The sequence below is a fragment of the Crocuta crocuta genome, unplaced genomic scaffold, assembly GCF_008692635.1.
Source record: "Crocuta crocuta isolate KB4526 unplaced genomic scaffold, BGI_CrCroc_1.0 scaffold48, whole genome shotgun sequence".
NCBI classification, from domain to species: Eukaryota; Metazoa; Chordata; class Mammalia; order Carnivora; family Hyaenidae; genus Crocuta; species Crocuta crocuta.
Window position 1 is genome coordinate 15,051,866 of NW_027533089.1, and position 21,437 is coordinate 15,073,302.

General features: G+C 36.6%; 1 protein-coding gene across 2 annotated transcripts in view; it reads left to right on the forward strand.

Annotated features, from left to right (window-relative positions):
- The window catches only part of SELENOF (selenoprotein F), a 60,986-nt gene that overhangs the window by 1,781 nt on the left and 37,768 nt on the right, over positions 1 to 21,437 (forward strand). For both annotated transcript variants that reach the window (XM_077746153.1, XM_077746152.1), the window contains exon 2: positions 8,451 to 8,618. In XM_077746153.1, coding sequence (XP_077602279.1) covers positions 8,451 to 8,618 — 168 coding nt within the window. The remainder of the gene's footprint in view (positions 1 to 8,450; positions 8,619 to 21,437) is intronic.

A 21,437-nucleotide genomic window follows, 5' to 3' on the forward strand; every position in this document is an offset into this window, starting at 1 on the left:
CTTGTGACAAGGCTCCCTAAATCTTAGAAGAAAGCCCCAAGTCTTTGGTCCAGGGCACACTTTCTGTTTACTTTTTTCTCTGAATTGCTAGTGATCTCTAATTCACTGTTAGACAAACCTTGTATCTGTGATGTTATTCACGTGCTGCTGGATGCCTTTTAGTGCCATTTGTGACTTTTGACAACGTTTCAATAAAAGCTACTCCGTAGCAAAGCAGAATTTTTTTCTTTTTTTTAATTATTTATTTTTGAGACACAGAGAGACAGAGCATGCGTGGGGGAGGGGCAGAGAGAGAGGGAGACACAGAATCTGAAACAGGGTCCAGACTCTGAGCTGTCAGCACAGAGCCTGATGTGGGGCTCGAACCCACGAACCGTGAGACCATGACCTGAGCCGAAGTTGAACGCTTATCCGACTGAGCCACCCAGGCGCCCAGAATTTTTTTCTTTGAAATTCATTTTCTAAAATAATAGCCTTCGTCTCATTTAAAATCGAGTAGTGTTGATTTTTTAATTTAGTTTTTCTGCATTAACACAACAAATGCGTTCTTAATCTTTGAATGGGGTAGGGCTAATTTTGTCTTATTTTTCTATTCCCTTGGGTACAACTTAATATTGGTTAACTCCTAAGAATCTTACGATCCATGTTTTGCTACGTGAATGAATAACTTTTTCAGGCACTGTGGGAGCTTTTTCATGCTTCATTTAGTCAACCTAATTCTTCAGGTATTCACTTTGCTGAACCTGCTGAAAAGTTTTCTGCAAAGAGACCTGGTTTGATTGATTTACCTAAGGTTTGAGGGAGTTAGAGCCTATACCGAAGGCTTCTATAAACACCCCTGCTTTACTTTCATCAAAGAGTTTGAAAATCCTGGGGTACCTGGGTGGCTCAGATGATTGAGTATCTGACTTGGGCTCAAGTCATGATCTTGAGCCCTTGGGTTCAAGCCCACATCAGGCCTGGAGCCTGCTTTGTATTCTGTGTCTCCCTCTTTGTCTACCCCTACTCCTGCTCTTTCTCTTAAAAAAATAAAACAAAAAGTTAACTTTTAAAACTAGTTTGAAGAGCTTGCCTTTTTTGCAACCGTACCTGAAAGATGTGGGGGTTTTTTGTTTGTTTTTGTTTGTTTTTTTTTTTAACCTCTCTAGTATTATGGTACTCTGTTATTCAGGCACTTGGTGCTTTAGAAATTGCTGAAAGACCCCTCTCTAAACTTTCTACCGGAGGTTGGTTTTTGTGTTTTGGGGGGAGGGTGCATGGGGGGTTTTTTGGGGTTTTTTTGTTGGTGGTGGTGGTTTTTGTTTTTTTGGTTTTTTGCTTATCTTGGATAATTTGAGTCCACCACCATGCAAAGATGAGGAATAACCCTTCACATTGACTTCCCCTCATTTCTCTTCAATTATCCCCTGCTGTGTAACCATCCCAAAACTTAGTGGCTTAAAATAACAAGAATTTCTCATTCTGTGGGTCTGTTGAGTAGTTCCTCTGTTGATTTCCTGTGTCTAATGTATGGAGCTGTGTTTAGCTAGCTAGTAGGTCAGCTGAACTGAAAGGCCCAAGATGGCTTCATTCTTAGTTGGTGCTGTCTGCCAGGGTGACTTGGTTCTCCTCCATGCAACCTCTCAGCTTCCTATAGGCCAGCCCAACTTCTTTTCATAGCAGTCTCAGGGCAGCACTCCAAGAGCAAAAGCTGCAATGCCTCCTGAAGCCGGCCTTTAAAATCATATATATCACTTCTACCTCACAGTATTTGTCAAAGCAAGTCATAGGGCCAGTGTAGATTTCAGAGATGGAGAAACAGACTCTATCTCTATATGGGTGGAGTGACATAGTCTGCAAGGAAATCTACATACCAGGATAAAAGGAATTTATGGCCATGAAATAATCTACCACAGTGACCATCCACAGAAATTAAGTCAAAGTTGGGTATCATCTTTGATTCTTTCCTTACATACCTCACCTCAGGCAATTGCCAAGTCTTGTTGATTTTTCTTCCTAAATATCTCTCAAAATCTATGCACTTATTGTTAATCTCTCATTCAGGCCACTAACGTCTCTCTTCTTAGCAATAATAGCCTCTTGGTACACTCTTTCCATCAGAACCTAAATGGTTGGCTTTGCCAGCTTCCCATTTGCCCAAGCCAGCAAGTAGTCATTTTAAAATTCTTCTCTTTGGCTCTTGGGATCGAATTAGTCATTAAACTCTTAAAAATTTCCAAACCAGTCCGCTTAATTCTGTCTCCACAGTCAGTACGTAAAATCAGGCCACCATTTTTGCTTGCCTGGAATTCCCACAACAGATTCCTTAAACAAGGTTCCCTGTCTCATTTTTCTCCCTTTTTAGTCCAGTCTCTATGATGTATCCAAAGTCATCTTTTTAAAACTTAATAACTGTCATTATTAAAAATCCCTGTTCCCTGTTGGGTTTAAGGTAGAGTCTATTTTGAACATTCCTTAACCAGGCCTGTTTTACCTGATACGTATTTGTCTAGCCAGGTTTAATTACCACATCATATCTCTACTGTAAGAGCCAAAAGATAGAGCTGAAGAATTGGGGTTGTTTTCAGCATATCTCTCCCATACCATGCTGTCCCTCACCAGGCCTAAAGTGTTTACATAAAATCCAGAGCTTAATTTACATACCATTTCCAGATTTGCGAAGCCAGGTGTACTCTCTCCCTCCCATATGCTATCATCATACCTTATACTCTATTGTGTTACACAGATGCACTGTCTTTACAGCTCTGTAACTGTGCACTGCCCCTGCTCCTTTGCCAATTAGAACGTAGCCAAAGAGAATACAGAGACCTTTTGGGGGGCTGATTTTTATATTGTGCCTCATATGTATTTGTTCACTAAAATGTGTCTGACTTGTGAATGGCCTCCTAGTTCACTTGTATTTGTTCCTTGTTACCAGAATCCTGAAGATAATCTGTAGTTTGTGTAGATTGGTGATGAACCCCACCCACTCCCACAAATGCAAAATGACACCAAAAGTAGAGTTCTGAGCAATTCACCGTTGCTGAACTATTTTAACTTCCCTAAGGTGTATTTCTATCTCTTTCTTCAGCGATAAGTAGTGTTTCTAAGAAAATAAGGCAATAAATTCCTTGAGAGTGAAAAGGGAAGTGTGGAGGATTGTTGGAAAAACACTAAGAAGTTAGAAAACTGCATTTCCCAGTTAGTCTGAAGGGGTAGGGGAAGGCCAGGTGGAATAAATAAGCCAAATCTTTGGAACCTGACAGCTGAATGAAAAGAGAATGAGGAATTTCTTGGCACCTTGAGGTTGAGCCACTGGGATGATTAGAGGATTTAGCTCCTTCTTTGTTAATTTACACCTCTGAGTCCTTAGACTAGACAAGTTTTTATCACTGTGCCACTGTGTATCTCTAATTTAAAGTTAATAGTAATGCACAGTTACCAGCATTCCAATGAGGTGACAACTGGGAGGATATAAAGTGATTTAATCTGAAAATACATTTTGAATATGCTTAAGCAGTAGAAAAGTAATAGTTTAGTATGGCCTATGGGAGCTGTTCTCTGGAGCACCCCAGAACTAAGTGGTATTCAAGTCTTCATTCAGCTCCTACATAATATTTCTTCAATATTATGAAAGGCACTATACCGGAAGCAGTACAGAATGATACTGTGTATCTTTAATTCTGAAACATGACACCTCATCCCCTTTTCTTCACAGGTTAATATATCCATCAGTCTGTAATTGCCAGCATTTTGATTATTCTTCTTAGTGGTACACACAATAATGGTGCACCATGGATTCTTTGAGATATGATAGTTAATAATAAGGGTTTTGAGGGCCATTCAGAATTACAACCTTGATGTTGCCGCCTGCTGTTTACTGGGTTATTTTAGATTACCTTAACTGTCCTAAGCCTGTTTCTCTCTGTAAAATGGGGAGAGTGGTTGAGATTAAATGGAGTAATGACATAAAGTGCTTAGCAAAATATCTGGTGCTTTGTAAGAGCTTGCTATAATGGCCATGTTTCTGGTATTCATTTTCATAAGGTTCATCTATTCCCATCGATTTGGTTTAGTCTTGGATTTGAAATCCATTTGCAATTATATGAAAAACCTATGAGTTTTCTGAAACTAAGGACCAGTTAAGAAGTAACTATTCATATGTTTGTATAGTAAGATGCACACACCAGACTTTTGCCTGAAAAGGTAATGTTATAATATGGTTGATTCAGTTTCCCTACCAGCAACCCTATTCTACGAAGATCCAGTGATACCAGAAAAATCGTGAGTGATGCATGAAGGAAGGAATGGAGTCTCTTAGCTTGTCAATCCTACTATGAATTGGGGAAAGTTAAACTTAAATGGTTATCCCAATCACGGTTATCCCATCCTGTCCATAGAATCTGGGTCTTTCTTACAAGTGTGGCTGGTTATTTTAAAATTTAATGTTTAGCCTTAATGTGCCTATTTAAATGTTATTCCGTTTTTGCTAATAAAAAGATTAGCAGACATTTATAATTTTGAACTCCTATATTTAGCATTTGATATTTATTAGTGAAGTACTGAATATGTTCTCTTATCTTTAGATTCAAAGCATGGAGTCTGCAAAAATAATGATAGAAGAGCTAGAAAGTAGTTCATTCATGAAACTCTAGTAACCCTTGTAGCTTCACTACACTCATCCTTTATCCCGTATGTAATGATTAAACATAAGTAGTGTGTTGTGTTTTTTAAGAAGGTTTTTAAGAGTACTGGAAAGTGGGAATAATGTTAACATTTCTTAAGTACCCACTGTGTCCTAGGTAGGAAATTAGATGCTGCCTGTACTTTTTCTCCTTTAATCCTCAATATTTTGTGAGATATGTAGTAATTATTCCTATTCAGGAATTCAGAAGTAAGGTTGCTCTGTGCTGACATTTGAATCAAGATGTCATCAGACTCCAGAACACCTGTTGTGCATACTTATGCCGCCTGTCAGTAGGTGCTCAATAAATGCCAGACTAAAACCAAATAACAACTGGATGATCATTTGAGATTTTTGTTTTGTTAAACCTGCTTTGGCAATAACAATTTCTTAACGTTTGTTAAGCAGTTCATGGTTTCAAAGTGATTTCACTTTTATTGCCTGTTTTAATTATCATGGCTGCAAAACAAATCGCCATAAAATTTAGAGGTATAAAAAAAGTATTTTGCTTTTAGAGTCTGTGGGTCAGCAGTTCAGACAGGGTACAGCAGGATAAGTTGTGTGTTCCTTGGTATCTCAGCTGAAAGATTGGGGTCTGCAATATGAAGGTTCTTTTCTCCTATATCTACTAGTTGATGATGGTTGTCATCTGGGGCTTCACTTGCTCTCTACATGGGAATCTCCATGTTATCCCTCTAATTTAGGTTATCTTACAGTATGGTGGCCACATTCCAAAGTTGAATGTTCTGAGAGAGACATAGGCACAGAATGTGGGACCAACAGCCATGCTGTTTCTTCTTTTTATAATCTACCCTCAAATCACATAGTATCACTTCTTTTTGTACTCTCGTCAGAATGCGTCACAAGCCCCTGCCCAGATTCACGGGGAGGGAAAATAGACTCCCGCTCTGCAGTAGAAGACTGCCAGTCACACTGTAAGAATGCTATGTGGGATAATGTGTATATATTGGTGTAGCCATCTTTGGAAAATACAAATTAACCTGTGAAATAGATCAAGCATATCACTTTACTAATGAAGAAATGACTCAAAGTACTAGTACAGTAGCACGTCTCTTAGGTGCCTCCCATAAGACTGGGATACATGATCTATTTGATTATTATACACATCCCACATTATTAAAGAGATAAAGTAAAAGATGTATAAAATATCAAATTGAGGTATTTGCTAACACAAGATCAATGGAATAATCAGCATTTTGGGAGACTATGCCAGCACCATTTAATTTTTATTTTAGCAGTTGCCCTTGGATTCTGATCTACCTGGTTAACTTAGAAGGTTGACAAACTACAGCTGGTGGGCCAAATCCAGCTACCTGTGTTTATGTAAAGTTTTATTGGAACACAGACACCCACTCATTTGTTATTTTCTGTGACTGCTTTTGTGCCTCCATGGCTGAGTTGAGTAGTTGCAACAAAACCATTTAGCCATCAAGGGCACCTGGGTGGCTCAGTCGGTTAAGTGACCGGCTTCGGCTCAGGTCATGATCTCGCGGTTCGTGGGTTCGAGCCTCACGTAGGGCTCTGTGCTGACAGCTAGCTCAGAGCCTGGAGACTGTCTTTGGATTCTGAGTCTCCCTCTCTCTCTGACCCTCCCCTACTCCAGCTGTCTCTCTCTCTCTCAGAAACAAAACATTAAAAAAAAAAACCATTTAGCCATCAAAACCTAACACAATTACTAATCTGGCCCTTTACATAAAGTTCGCGTACCCTTGGTCTAGAAGATCAACCAATTGCTGTCAAACAATCAAATCCCTCTCAACTTGAGGCTGTAGTTTTGACCAATTCATTTGTTCAGTACATATGAGAACTAGCACAAGTGCTATTAAAACAGATAACTTAATGCTTGCCCTTAAAAGAGTTCACAGTACAGGAGAATCAGACAACTCTAAATTTACATAGTACAGTGTCATGACTGGTGCTGTCTTAGACCTATGCACAAATTTCTTTCTCTGAAAAGTACTATGGCTAAAGATTAGGATCTGATCCCCTCCTTCCCCAGAAGGCTTCCTGGAAGACTGATAATGATCAGGTTCTTAGAAATAAGTTGTAAAAGGACCGTTAGATGTAGGAAAAGCATGAGCAAATGTATAATAGGAGTTTTAATCTTTCAGGAATAGCTGAAAAGTAGAATGGGATTGGAGAAGTAAAGAAAGGTAGGACTGGTGGTGACCATTAAAACCACTGAGGCAAAAAATGATTTGAGAGCTCTTTAAGAAACAGAATTGTCAGAACTTGTTAATTGCTTGTAAGAATGGCAAAGAATGTGGAATGTAGAATGACTGACCTGAGCAACTAGGTGGTCGGGGAAAATGGTGCCAATTTACTAAGATAATTGGATACTTTGGGAGGAATAGATTTAAGCAGAAAAGAAAGTTTCACGGTTGGAGATTTTTTTTGATTTGCAATGCCTGTGGAACATAATGAAGTCGGGTAGGCTGTTGGCTTTGGAAGTTTAACACTCAACAAAAAGACTTGAGAGTTTTCAATAAGTGGGTATTTGAAACCTTGGGAAAGATGGGGTCATCTATAGAAGATACATAAAGCAAAGAGAAAGCAAAAAATAGAAATGGAAAACAGAAGCACTTAAGAGATGCATGCATAGAAAAGAGAAGGAAGACAAGCCCTTGGAAGGAACAGCTGGAGCCAGAACAGTTTTGAATGTCTTTGCATTTAATGATTTTTGGCAAGTTTAGTGAAGTGGTAGGATCAGAAGCTGGACTGTAGTAACAATTCAGAACTGACAGAAGGTGGGGAAAGCAGTTAGAACAATAAGGCTTGAATACACTGCAGAATTGAGTTACCAACTAAATTAAAATCCCCTATGGAGATGGCAGAAGATAGACTCCAAAGCAAAGGTAGAGGGGTTGACTTTAGGTGAAAATATACCATATTCACTGAGACCTCCATGAGAGAAGGGACAAGGGACAAGAACAGATAAGCTCGCTTGTGCTTGTTGTTCTGATGGGTTACGGAACTCATTTCATTCCTCTCTACTGCAGTCTCTTTAATGTAAGCATTATTGTCCTTTATCAGTGAGGAAATTAAAGAGGAGGGGGGTTATCTTGCTCAGGGTCACATCTTTTAAGTGGTGGACCTGGTACCTAAACCCCAAAGTTCATTTCCTTTTTATTTTTTTTTTTCTTAATGTTTGTTTTTTAGAGAGAGACAGAAGCCCAAGCAGGCTGCACTGTCAGTATAGAGCCCGACGCAGGGCTGAAACTCCTTAACCATGAGATCATGACCTGAGCCAGAATCAGAGCCGGACACTTAACCGACTGAGCGACCAGGTGCCCCCAAAGTTCTGTTTCTGATGTGCTCCTGCTCTCCTCACTCCATCCTATTCACCTTTCCCCTGCTACATGTGAATGAAGTCTAGAAGTTAATGTTAGTCCATAGACCCATATCAACAGGGGCATTTGTTTTTCTTCTAAAGAAATTCCTTTTTAAAAAAACTTAAGTGTTTAATAAAAGTATTTAATGTGATATACACATCATAAAGAAGTCACATATTCTCTTTTTGATAATTCATATTTCAGCTACCCTGAAAAATGGCAGATTTTTAAGAAAAAGAAATTGTAGGGAAGTAGGAAGAACCAAAGACTCCTATAAGGTTATAGAGTTAAAAACTTAAGAATTTGCCTCCAAATGAGGCATTTCGGGAATTCATCTCCAGTGTGTTAGATTTGGATAACCGTAGTTTTTCCTTTCTTGGAAGCTTTGTGATGTAAATATGGAATAGTGCTTTATTTCTTTTTTTTTTCTTCAGGTGTCTGCACTCGGGGCAGAGTTTTCATCGGAGGCTTGCAGAGAGTTAGGCTTCTCCAGCAACTTGCTCTGCAGCTCTTGTGATCTTCTTGGACAGTTTAACCTGCTTCAGCTGGACCCTGACTGTAGAGGATGCTGTCAGGAAGAAGCACAATTTGAAACAAAAAAGGTATTGTTATCTTGTATCTCTCATCCATTAGTTGGTATAGTTGAGATAAGGTGAAATACTAAATTGCTTAATCACTTTAAATATAAAGAAGTCTCTAGCTTTTACATTTTGTAATTTTAAAAACTCAACTGATTTCTGTCTGGCCCACTAGATGAATTAAAACACTAGATGAATTAAAACAAATAGAAAGGAAAAGTAAGGTTGCATACCAGGACCCAGTTCTGTCATGGTTATTCAGCAAAGGGGATGCAGAATTACTATAGCCTGATTGGATCCTAAAGGCCTCCAGTCTTCCTAACTTCTGGCCACATGACGACAAAGAAGAATTAATTAGATGCTTGTATTCATTTGTAAGAAGAATTTAGTCTTTACGATGAAATTTGAGACGAAAGTATAGCACCTTTTACCTGGCACATAATTGTAGGCAGTAAACTATAACTTTTTATCTGGTTAACAAAGAATATGGTTTGTTAATTTACACAACTATCACTAATATTTACAGGTACCTAATCTCCTCTTTAACACCTGAAAACAACCAAGAATAGATAGTTCTAACTGTCCAATAAAATCTGCTATATTTTGATTCAATGTTCAGATTAATAATAAACTTTTTTAAATTTTTAATTTTTAAATATTTTCATTAAAACCCTTACACTTTTTCGAGTTAAAAAGTGGCCTGAAGGGGCGCCTGGGTGGCTTAGTCGGTTAAGCGTCCGACTTTCGCTTAGGTCATGATCTCACGGTTAGTGGGTTCGAGCCCCGCGTCAGGCTCTGTGCTGACTGCCAGCTCAGAGCCTGGAGCCTGTTTCAGTCTGTGACTCCCTCTCTCTCTGACCCTCCCCTGCCAACGCTGTCTCTCTCTCTCTCTCTCTCCTAGAAATAAATAAAACATTAAAAAAATTAAAAAAAAAAAAAGTGGCCTGAAAAGATCATTTATATAAGCCAAATTAAACTGAATTAGTGAGTTCCGTTGTTTGGGGTGAGGAAAAAAGTTCACATCTCTTTGTTAGATTTCCTTTTAATATCTTTCACTTATACATACTGAATTCTATTTTGAGGTGTTACAGTTTGTAAAGCTTTCAGATGGTAATTCTGTCTTACTAGGTAGTAAAGGTTTGTTTCTAACACGGACTATAGTTTTATAGTTCCAAAAGAAAACAAGCTTTAAATGTTAATATTTAACCAAAACTTATTTAACTTTTTTACTGTTTGAGAAAGGCGGTGTGAGAGAGAAAATCTGAAGCAGGCTCTGACCCTGTCAGCATTGAGCCCGATGTGGGGCTCGAGCTCATGAACTATGAGATCGTGACCTGAACCAAAGTCAGGAGTCAGACATTTAACTGACAGAGCCACCCAGGTGCCCCTTTAATATTTGTTTCTTAGTTGTGAACCTGAAATTCCTGGTGTCTCAGAAATAGGTTCTAAGCCTTCTGTGTTTTTTCATTTTCTTGATTCATATATACCATTGATATATTTTCATGTTTAGAAGATTTCCATACATAGGAATTAGTCTTCATTGCATGTAAGGTCATATCTAAACAATAAGTTTTAAAAACTTAANGAGCCTGTTTCAGTCTGTGACTCCCTCTCTCTCTGACCCTCCCCTGCCAACGCTGTCTCTCTCTCTCTCTCTCTCCTAGAAATAAATAAAACATTAAAAAAATTAAAAAAAAAAAAAGTGGCCTGAAAAGATCATTTATATAAGCCAAATTAAACTGAATTAGTGAGTTCCGTTGTTTGGGGTGAGGAAAAAAGTTCACATCTCTTTGTTAGATTTCCTTTTAATATCTTTCACTTATACATACTGAATTCTATTTTGAGGTGTTACAGTTTGTAAAGCTTTCAGATGGTAATTCTGTCTTACTAGGTAGTAAAGGTTTGTTTCTAACACGGACTATAGTTTTATAGTTCCAAAAGAAAACAAGCTTTAAATGTTAATATTTAACCAAAACTTATTTAACTTTTTTACTGTTTGAGAAAGGCGGTGTGAGAGAGAAAATCTGAAGCAGGCTCTGACCCTGTCAGCATTGAGCCCGATGTGGGGCTCGAGCTCATGAACTATGAGATCGTGACCTGAACCAAAGTCAGGAGTCAGACATTTAACTGACAGAGCCACCCAGGTGCCCCTTTAATATTTGTTTCTTAGTTGTGAACCTGAAATTCCTGGTGTCTCAGAAATAGGTTCTAAGCCTTCTGTGTTTTTTCATTTTCTTGATTCATATATACCATTGATATATTTTCATGTTTAGAAGATTTCCATACATAGGAATTAGTCTTCATTGCATGTAAGGTCATATCTAAACAATAAGTTTTAAAAACTTAATTTTAAGTAGAGTTGCCTGGGTGGCTCAGTCAGCTAAGCGTCCAACTTTGGCTCAGGTCCTGATCTCCTGGTTTATGGGTTCGAGCCCTGCGTCAGGCTCTGTACTGACTGCTTAGGGCCTGGTGGAGCCTGCTTTGGAGTGTGTGTGTGTGTGTGTGTGTGTGTCTGTCTGTCTCCCTCTCTCTCTCTGCCCCTCCCCTACTCATGCTCTGTCTCAAAAATAAACATAAAAAAAAGTTGTTTTAAATTTTATTTCACGTAGATTTAAAATGTAGGACTTGACTACATTTTAGTAGTAAGTAAGACCCTTAGTCTTAGTAAGACCCTTCCACTTGATTTTCAGGCCTTGATTTTTTTTTTTTTTAAATGAACTCTTCACATGGGACAAATTGTAGAAGGAATCTGTATGTCATCTTCTAGTTGCAGTGCTCTTATTCTATGGTCCATACCACTGCTTAGCCAACAACGATTATTTCCTAAGACACCAAACTTAAAAGAATTGAACAAGAGATGTTTTATAATAAACTGTTTATCACACACAGTGTCTTATAATTAAGGATAAATTAAGAGGTTCTACCTTTAAGTCATATCAGATGTTCTTTAAACAGTAAACCAAGTGCGTGTAAAAGCTCTTTTTACTTACTGCCCTTTTTCAGTAATTCTTCAATACTATGCCATTTTTATGTTATATTTTTACTAGAATCAAACTTGAATCACACCCGTTTCAAATTATATTTCTGTGCAGTTTTCATTATTAATTTTGTGGTATCTTGACACTTTTCACCACTTACAGCTCAGCAGTAACCATAGTCTTAACATATGCACAAATAATTACAAGCTGAAATGATTATTGTATGTAAATATAAGTGAGTCTGTGTCCTAATATAACTTTATGCCATTTCCATTGTTTTTTCTTTACTCCTTGCTTCTAATCACTACAGTATACTTCTCATTAAGCATTTGCTAGCACACTGTTTCACAAAATTGCTAAGTGGTTTTAAGAAGCCTAGTAGAACCAAAAATGCCAGAAACTCTTAGAAATATTGCTGGAGATATGAAAGTATGGCATATTGGACAAGGCATATTAGACGTAAATGACATTCAAGTATAGAACTAGTACTTAATATGTGCAGCACTGACCTCTGGATTATTGGTATAAGCTCATAGGTAAATATGTGCAGTATTTTTTTTCTATGTTAGCCTTGCCTTAAGGCTTAATTTTGAAATCATAGTTGGGATGCCTGAATGGCTCAGACCTTGATTTTGGCTCAGGTCACCATCTCCTGGTTTTGTGAGTTCAAGCCCCATGTCAGGCTCTGTGCTGACCCTGCAGAGTCTTTTTAGGATTCTCTTCTCTCTCTCTCTCTCTCTCTCTGCCCCTCCTTTACTGACACTCTTTCTGTCTCTCTCAAAATAAATAAACTTTTAAAAATTATGAAATCATAGTTAAATTTAGTTCTAATTTCATAAAAGTAAAAATTTATAATATATAGACTAGTGCCTTACATTAAAAACATTGAAAATACTTAAACACGTTTGTGTATATATATAAATCGTTGTGAATATAAATTCTTTAGAAGAGAAAATTGTGAATGTATTCATCAAACAGGAATGGTTTCCTAATTTATATATAAGTATAACCAGAATACTCGTTTTGGTTCTTGCTTAATTGTATGCTTTATAGGTCTTTCCAGAGATGAGGCTAAATGTTTTTAGTAATGCTTACTCATTTCAGAGGCTGAATTTAGCCTTTCATAGCCAGAAGTTTGTTTTAAAAATAAATAAATAACAAAACTTAATAACAGAGGATGTCTTTGAAATCCCTTATTCTACAAATATGTACTCCATTACTTTTGTTTGGTCTTATTCTCCCCCACCCATTTTGATCATAAAGGACCTACTTAGCATCACAATACTAGATAGAATGAGGTTTTTTGATAAGCGGCTTTCCTACTAGTTTTGCTCTTAACTATGTACCTAGGTACCATTTACAAATAATAGGATGTTGGCTTAATTGTGAAGAGCGTACTAATTTGTAGTTTGAAGAAAAAACTAATGAAAGAAAAGGTATTATACAGTTCACATTTACTAAGTAGCATGAGTAACTTCAGCTTAGTCCATATATAGAATCTTTGAATAGAAGGGAAGGGACATTGTTGGTTTGTTTTTTTTTTCCTTCTCCCCCACTACTGACTGGCTTTTTCTTTGTAGTGGGACATCATAGTAACTGCCAGTTCCTGAGTATTAAATCTTTTAGCTCTTCTCATGAGAAGGGGATTAATTCTTCCTCATTTACTTTCTTTGAAATATTTCAAACAGTGATTTTTTTCTAGCTCAGGTTGGGTAACTAACTGTTAGCTGAGATGATGGAAGAACGTAAGGCCAGTTGACTGCTACAGCAGCTATGTGGAAGGCTGCACCATGCACAGACAGTTGAAGCCGTGAAGAGCAGGGACTAGGTGAGCAGTCCCATAGATCGCTTACCTTTTTCCCCCCTCAGTTACTGGAGTAAATACATTCTACTTGGGCTGGCTTCAAAGATTTAGCTCAGGTGTCTCCCCTTCTCGGAAAGCTTCCTTATTTCAGTTCCCTTACTTATCCACCACTAGCACTCTCAAGTGATGTTAGCTATACCTCTGTATTCCCAAAACACTTGAGAATACCTTGATATGCACTTAACCTTCACTATACTATATTATTTTGCTTTTCTTTGTCTTCCAATAAATTGTGCTCTTTGAAATCTAGAACAGTTTATTTCTGAATCCACAGGTTTTAACATACAGTGTTTCATAAGGTTTTGTCTTTGAATGGGGCTGTTTTTACTAAGTTGGGAAAGTTGATTTTTTTTTTCCCATTAAACATGTATTGAGTGCTTTTTATATACCAGACACCAAGACAGGCACTATTGATACAGATATTGAAGGGCTGCCCCTACAATCCAGTGGGGAGGTAGACCAGTAAGCAGGTAAGTAAACCCAAAGTGTGGTGTGCTGGGGGGAAAAGGGACAAAGCTTGGAGGAGGTGAAATCTAACTTGAGAATTGATGGAAAGTGTATCCAGGTGAGCAGAAGAAAAGGGAAATGGCAGCTCTGGCGACAGGAGACAGGGACCTAGAGTGCAAGGTGGCAGGGGATGAGTCCAGAGAGGCAAGCAGGAACCAGGACATCCTGTCTCACAAGTCCTGCTAAGAGATCTGGACTTTGTCTTAAGGGCAGTGGGAGCCATGGAAGTGTGTAAGCCATGGAGTTACTCGATCAACTATATATTGGTAGCCATAGAAAAGGTGATTTAAATGTGTGTGTGTGTGTGTGTGTGTGTGTATGTATGTATGTGTATGCTGAAAACGTACTTGAACTTTGTAGATGCTTGTGACTTTTTCATATATTTCACTTATACATGCTGAGTATAAAAGATTTGTCTTTATGTTGGCAGTTATCGATTCACAACACTTTAGTTAAAATCATCACAAAGTGTAGATCTCTCATTTATATTTTATTTATAAGGACATTGTAAGCATCTCAAATATATCTAAAAAGAGATGTTAATAAACACAGATTTTGAGGGATCACAGTCTGGCTGCTAACCGTTATAGGTATTTTTTCAGACAGTACATGACCATCAGGTTAAAAGTTACCTAGGATTTTCCTGAAGATAAGCATAGATCAAGTATTTTTTTCTATTAAGAATTTAACTTCTGTTGTCCAAGATTTATAAGGTTAAATGTAGTATTTCAGTAGATGGGTTATTTTTCTTATCTTTTTATACTCTTTCAGTTCCGTGAATTTGAACTTGACTAAGGCAGCTTGGCACTTCTTTCTTGTCTCCTCATTTATGTAAGGTTTTCATATCTTAATGATTTCACCTTCTTCTGGACATAGCGATTATAGAAGTTTTATACTTCTCCTTAATTATATGTCTCTATTTCTGTAGCTAGTACCTGTTCTCTTTAAGATCTTGGTTCATCAAGATGCTTGAGGTCCCACTACTTTCCTTTCCCTTTCAAAATATTTTTATTTATTATTTGATTAAATAGTCATCAATTATTTTGTTGGTTTTTAACACTTCCTGTTCTTCTGCATTTATACCTACCTTTTCTCTGAGCAGTCATTTTGAAGATTTGACTAGAGACCAAACCAGAGTACTTCCTGAGTTGAAAAAAGTCAACTTACCTGAAATACTTAAAAAAATGAACCAGTAAAGCAAATTATTTCAACTTAATTTGCTGTTCAGTCCTGATTATATCAGGAAGGAGTTTAGAGTAGTGTTTAAGAACACGAACACGGGCTGTGGAACCAATCTGTCTAGGTTCAGAAAGTCCATTGCTACCCATTTGATGATCTTGATCATCTGTTTACAAATTGATTATTCTTGTTTATAAATTGGAGATAATTGTTACTATCTCATAGGGTGGTTATAAGGAGTGAATGAGTTAATATATGTGCACTGCTTAGAATAGTCCCAGCATGTAATAAATCCTAGGTAAATAATTGGGTCTGGTGGTGGTATCTGATTTGCTGATTTAAAAAACAAGGGACACCTCAGTGGCTCAGTTGGTTAGGCTTCCGACTTCAGCTCAGGTCATGATCTCATGGCTTGTGAGTTCAAGCCCTACATTCTGCTCTGTGCTGACAACTCAGAGCCTGGAACCTGCTTTGGAGTCTCTCTCTCCCCCTCCCCACTCGCACTCTGTCTCTGTCTCTGTCTCTGTCTCTGTCTCTCTCTCTCTCTCTCTCTCTCTCTCAAAGTAAACATTAAAAAAATTTGAGGGATGTCTGTGTGGCTCAGTCAGTTAAGCAGCTGACTTCACCTCAGGTCATGGTCTCACACTTCACGAGTTCGAACCCCACGTTGGACTCTGTGCTGACCATTCAGAGCCTAGAGCCTGCTTTGGATTCTGTGTGTGTCTCTCTGCCCCTCCCTTGCTTGTGCTCTGTCAAAAATAAATAAACCTTTAAAAAATTGTTAAAAAATTTTTTTAAATAAAAATGTGGAGGACTCCAAGAATAGCATTATAATGATTGCTCTTAGCAAAGTAGGGTAAAAGAAAATAGTTAGGAAATACAACAAGAACTATTAGATTTGCTACTGCTAAAACTTTGGAACAAAATTTTCTGTTACTCCACTTTTGAGCTCCTGAATCATTTGAATCAAGAAGAACAAGAGGAAATATGATAATGAATTGGTAGTATGAAAACTTACCATTCGCAATTACTTGTTTATATGGAACAACAGAAATTATGTCAAACATAACTTTAGGTTTCAAATTTTGATTGACATTTTAATAAGGAAAATACTATAAATATGAATTTTTAAAATGTATACCATTTTCATCATTATTAAATGCATATAAAAATTGTGTTTGAAGAGAAAATGTTTTGCTACTTGAAAAAAATTTCAAAACCATTATAAAATGAAACTTTTTCTTAGGATAAACCTGTTCCAGAAATTAATTGAGACCCTTTTTTAAAATCAGTTGAGAATAAATATTAGTACTGGTTTTCAAATTTTTTTCAGATGGTAGATCAGGTTGAAGATATGAGATTCTTTGAAGTAACATGTTATAATGTAAATCAAAAATATATTTGTAATATAAAAACTATTGCTTTGTGAAAAAAGCAAGTTATTGGACTAATTACAGTGTTTCCCTACTAACATTCCTCTGCTATTTGTATTTTTTATCTAATACATGATTACAGATTTCAAAGGTTTAAGAATATTCTGGAAGAGAAAAGCTTAAAAGTATTTAAAAAAAAAAAACTCCACAGATTGAGATTTTTTTTTTAATTTGAATTTTGGAACATCTTGGTGTCATTCACAAAATACAAGTAGAAGCCTACTCTGCAGATCACCAAATTATACCATTACTGGTTCTGGAAAATAGCTCAACAGTCCTGGTATTTGTTAAAGGGCCTTTATTTTCATCTGAAATATAGTAGTCAGATAATATTTGAAAAATACCTATCTTCAGTAATGATTGTATTATACTAGGTTTGAATAAATGGACCTAAGTAGGACGTAAAATAATTTTAAGAATATAGTTAGATCCCTTCGACTTCCACTTCATCCCTTCCACTCCATTACCTAATTGGAGTTAGACTTATGCTAATTGACTAGCTTTATATTGTGGCATTCCTATTTTCTGTGTGTATAATACTCTTCTTTTGACATTTATACGCACTCCCAGCAAGCCAGAGACAGTAGAGAGGAAATATTAATATCTATAGTTTATTAGAAGTTTACCCCCTTTTTATAAAAGTTTTTGAAAGAGTTGAATTTTTATCTCAGCTAGTAGTTTTGTGACTTTGAGTTAGGAAGTTGCTCTAGAATCTTCACTTTTGTTGCAGTAATTATATTGGCTCACCTGTGAGTGTTTATTATACCTTGGTTATATGCTGAAGTATCTTATCTACGTTATTTAGTCACAACAACTCTCTCTAATGTAAATGCTGCTATACCTGTTCAACAGAAAAGGAAACTAGGGTGTTATCTGCCAAAATTACTCAGGCAATTAGGTGCTACAACCCAGCTTCATCTCAGGTCTGTTTGACTCCAGAGCCCCGAGTTTTTAAACCTCTATTGTATTTTGCCTCTCATCTTGGAAATATGAATAGTAATACCTACTTCACAGACTTACTGGAAGAAAATGAATGAGTTAAATATAAAACACCAGACTCCCTTTTTGAAGATTCCTCTTGCATTTATAATTAACACAATTCCATTGGTAGTTTTTAGTTTAAATTATTAAATCTTTACTTTTCAGTTTACCATAGACTTTAATGACTCCCCCATTACTTGTTTTTTCTCAAGGCTGTGTTGACAAATTTGGCCCTACGGCCCAAACAAACATTTTCAATAAGTATATAATATTTTCACAGTTCAGGGAAAAGAACATCAAAACATTTAGTTACATCCAATTTACATAGAAAATCTGTAGCTGGTTTCAGAACAATTTAGAAGTCAGCTTAAACAGCATTATTCAAGAAAGTGGCATATGTTAAGCGTTAGCCTATCTACTACTGGTAGAGCTGCTACTGGTGTGTAAAACATAGAAGGATGAAATGGAGGTTAAGCTAACTGTGCGTGAAATTGTAGTCGCTAAAGAAATTTCACAGTTACTTAAAATAGTTTCTCTTTTGTAGTGTGTCTGCAGCATAAGTACATGAGCTGTTTCTTCAAAGAAAACAAAAATATAAGTCTTAAGCAGATTATTTCTAATTATAATATTAAAACATTAACAAAGAAGCTTTTTTTTTTTAAAGATCTGAATAATGTTTGGCAACAGTTCTAGTTCAGTGAAAGAATCACTAAGACTCCTACATAGCAACGGTACTAAATAATAACACAAAATTTTTTACTTAATAATAGCTACTAACATTTGTTAACTTGTACGAAGTTGCTGTTCCAAGTCCTTTATATTAATTAATTTATACAATCCTCACAACAACTGTGAGGCAAGTGCCATATTACCCACATCTCCTAGTTGAATCTAAGGCTAAAATCATTCAGCTAATATATGGTTATAAATATATGTATCATTTATGTAAGAGAAGTTTTAAAATATTTTGTGTAGTTATTTCATTGAACTGAAAATATTTATTTCTTTTATATATTTCTAAATGTGACATTTCATCTGTCTTTAATTAAAAAATAAATGTTGTCAGGGTACTTGGGTAGTTCAAGTCAGTTAAGGTCTGACCCTTGATTTCAGCTCAGGTCATAATCTCAGGGTCATGAAAACAAGCCCCGCTATGTCAGGCTCTGTTGTGGGCATGGACCGTGCTTAAGATTCTCTCTCCCTCTTCCTCTACCCCTCCCCAGCTTGCTCCCACACACACGTTCTCTCTCCCTAAAATGAATGAAATAATGAATAAATGAATGTAGTCAGTTTTTTTAGGCATTTAACAAATTAGGATCAAGGTTCTATCTATGCATATTAGAACATTTTGTCACATTTGCAGATTGTGATATTTAAAAAGGAAATAAACCTTTAAGGTAATTCATGATCCAGGCTGTCTTACAACTACATTTCCTAGATGTACCTACCTGAGAGTCCAAATAAACTTTGTACAATAAATATTTCTTCTTGGTATAGGCTTTCAGAATGTCAAAATAAAACGGTAATCACTGTCCTTAAGGAGTCAAGTAAATAGGCATGGAAATTGGGCTGCTCGACTGCAGTTGGCAGGATACTTTACTGAGCTAAAGCATAATATCCAGTGTTATGAAGGTAACCACTAAAAGAATTAGGAATAAGATAAAAAGTTGAAGACAGAATAAATCTCTTAAAGTTTATATATCAAGAATTACAGATATAACCATGTTAATCATTACCAACAGAAGAACTAAAAACAGTTTAAAAGTTGTTGAATGGCAGGTAGGAGGCAGAGAAAAATTTTTATTTCTTTTATATTTATATCCTTCTATACAGTTTCTTCATTGCTTCCAGATGCATTGGTTTCTTTGAAAAATTCAGTGAAATGTAGGCCGTAAATAAAATAGATACTCGTGCTATGAAAGCACACAGAAAGAAGGGCATATAACCTTTTGACATTTCAGGTAAATATCACCACTTGCTTATATAGAAGTTGCTGTTTATGGTAACATGGAAAATAATTAGGAGAAAACTCATCTATGACAGAAAAGATAGTGAAAAGGCAAAGTCATGAAGAAGAGAGCCATCTAAGATAAATCCGATAGCTTGGTTATGAGAGATGATGCTGGTTAGGAAGGTAGGGCCTGTGTACCTTGATAAGAAGTTTGGACTCTATCCTATAGGCAGGGAGCAAAATTTAAAAATTATAAACAACTAACTGGCGTCAGATTTGTATTTTAATTACTTTCATTGTTGGTATGAAGGAAAATTGATAGGACAGAGGGGAATACAGTTGCCAGAAAAATATATTGCTGTTTTCCAGAGGCAAGATAAAAAGGCTTAAGCCAACATATTGGTAGTAAAAATGGAGAAGAGACAGATCTAAAACAGATTTAGGCAATAAAACCTTCAGGATTTATTGATTTACTGGATTGGAAGGGGGTATAGGTGAGTAAAGATGTTTCCCATGCTCTAATTTGAGAAACTGGTAGCCTCAACAAAAGAAGGCTACAGTAGACTTCAGTGAGTTACAGGGTAGCCCCTTAAATGCGGTGATTGGGGATGGGAAAAGGGGCAGTAAAAGTACCACTTTGGTGCAGACTGCCTTTTCAGTTTTCCTTCTGAAGAAGTAAGTGTTAAAAGTTTTAACTTAGAAGGCCATAAATTTTATCTGAGTGCCATAATGAAATGTAAAATTGGTAGTGCGCTTGTCAGAAAACGGGCAAAAATAAAATGTGTGGAATGGACCAGTTTCTTTTGTTCTACTTTCATATTGCCATTCTTAATATTTAACCTTCTGGATTATTATAGCTTTATTTTTGTATCTTTTTGATGTATATTAGGAGATTACCTTCTTTACTTTTAATAGAGTGCTACCATCATGTAATTTGTGCTGGTTGTGTTGTTTTATATTTCAGCTATTTGTACCTTTTTTATATTTGTAACCTTTCTTAAAGATGATCATAATTGCCTGTTTTATGACAAATAATGTTCAGTATTGACGTGGTAGTAACACCAACAGAATTGAATTCTCTTTTGAAAAGCAGCTTTTGCTACCATATATATATCACATTTGTAGTCAGTTTTTAAGGCCTACTTAATGTGGTGAGGTTGAACCATATTTTGTCTGGATCTCTGTTTTACAAATTAAGAGGAAAGTAGGTTGTATTCTTCAAACAGTAAGGAGCAAAAAGACAATGAATTTTTTATTGGGTACTATATACTAAAGAGCTGTTTTCTAAAATATTTTTACTTCACCAAGGGGCTAGTTGGTTTCATTTTTAAGCTACTTACTAAGATATTCAAGATAGGGTGCGTGGATGGCTCTGTCCGTTAAGCATCTGACTTCAGCTCAGGTCATGATCTTATGGTTCCTGAGTTCAAGGCATGTTGGGCTCTGTGCTGACAGCTCAGTCAGGAGCCTGCTTCAGATTCTGTGTCTCCATCTCTCTCTCTCTCTGCCCCTCCCCTGCTTGCACTCTGTCTCTCTCACCCTCAAAAATAAATTAACACAAGAAAATTCTTTTAAGATACTCAAGCTTAATTAAGGCCATTTTTACTAATTCTTTGGATATTTTGAGCTCAGGAAGTCTAGTAGTGTTGTGACAGGTTACTTCTTTTCATTCTGTCATGTTTCCTAAATATCAGTAGAATTGAATGCATTGTTCAAGTGATGCCCCTGGGTCATTCATCCCGGTAGCTGAAATGTAAAGGGGGGAGGGAGAGTATATATGGGTGTATTTTTTTTCAGGTAACAGTCAAATTGTTACAACCTTACCTATTGGTTATGAAATTTTCCTTGTTTTAGGTATATATACAAATTCTGTTATTAATCACAATAATGAAAGAAACCTTGCTTTTTTTCCCCTTAGATTTCATAGTTTGAATGATCTGATTTGGAATG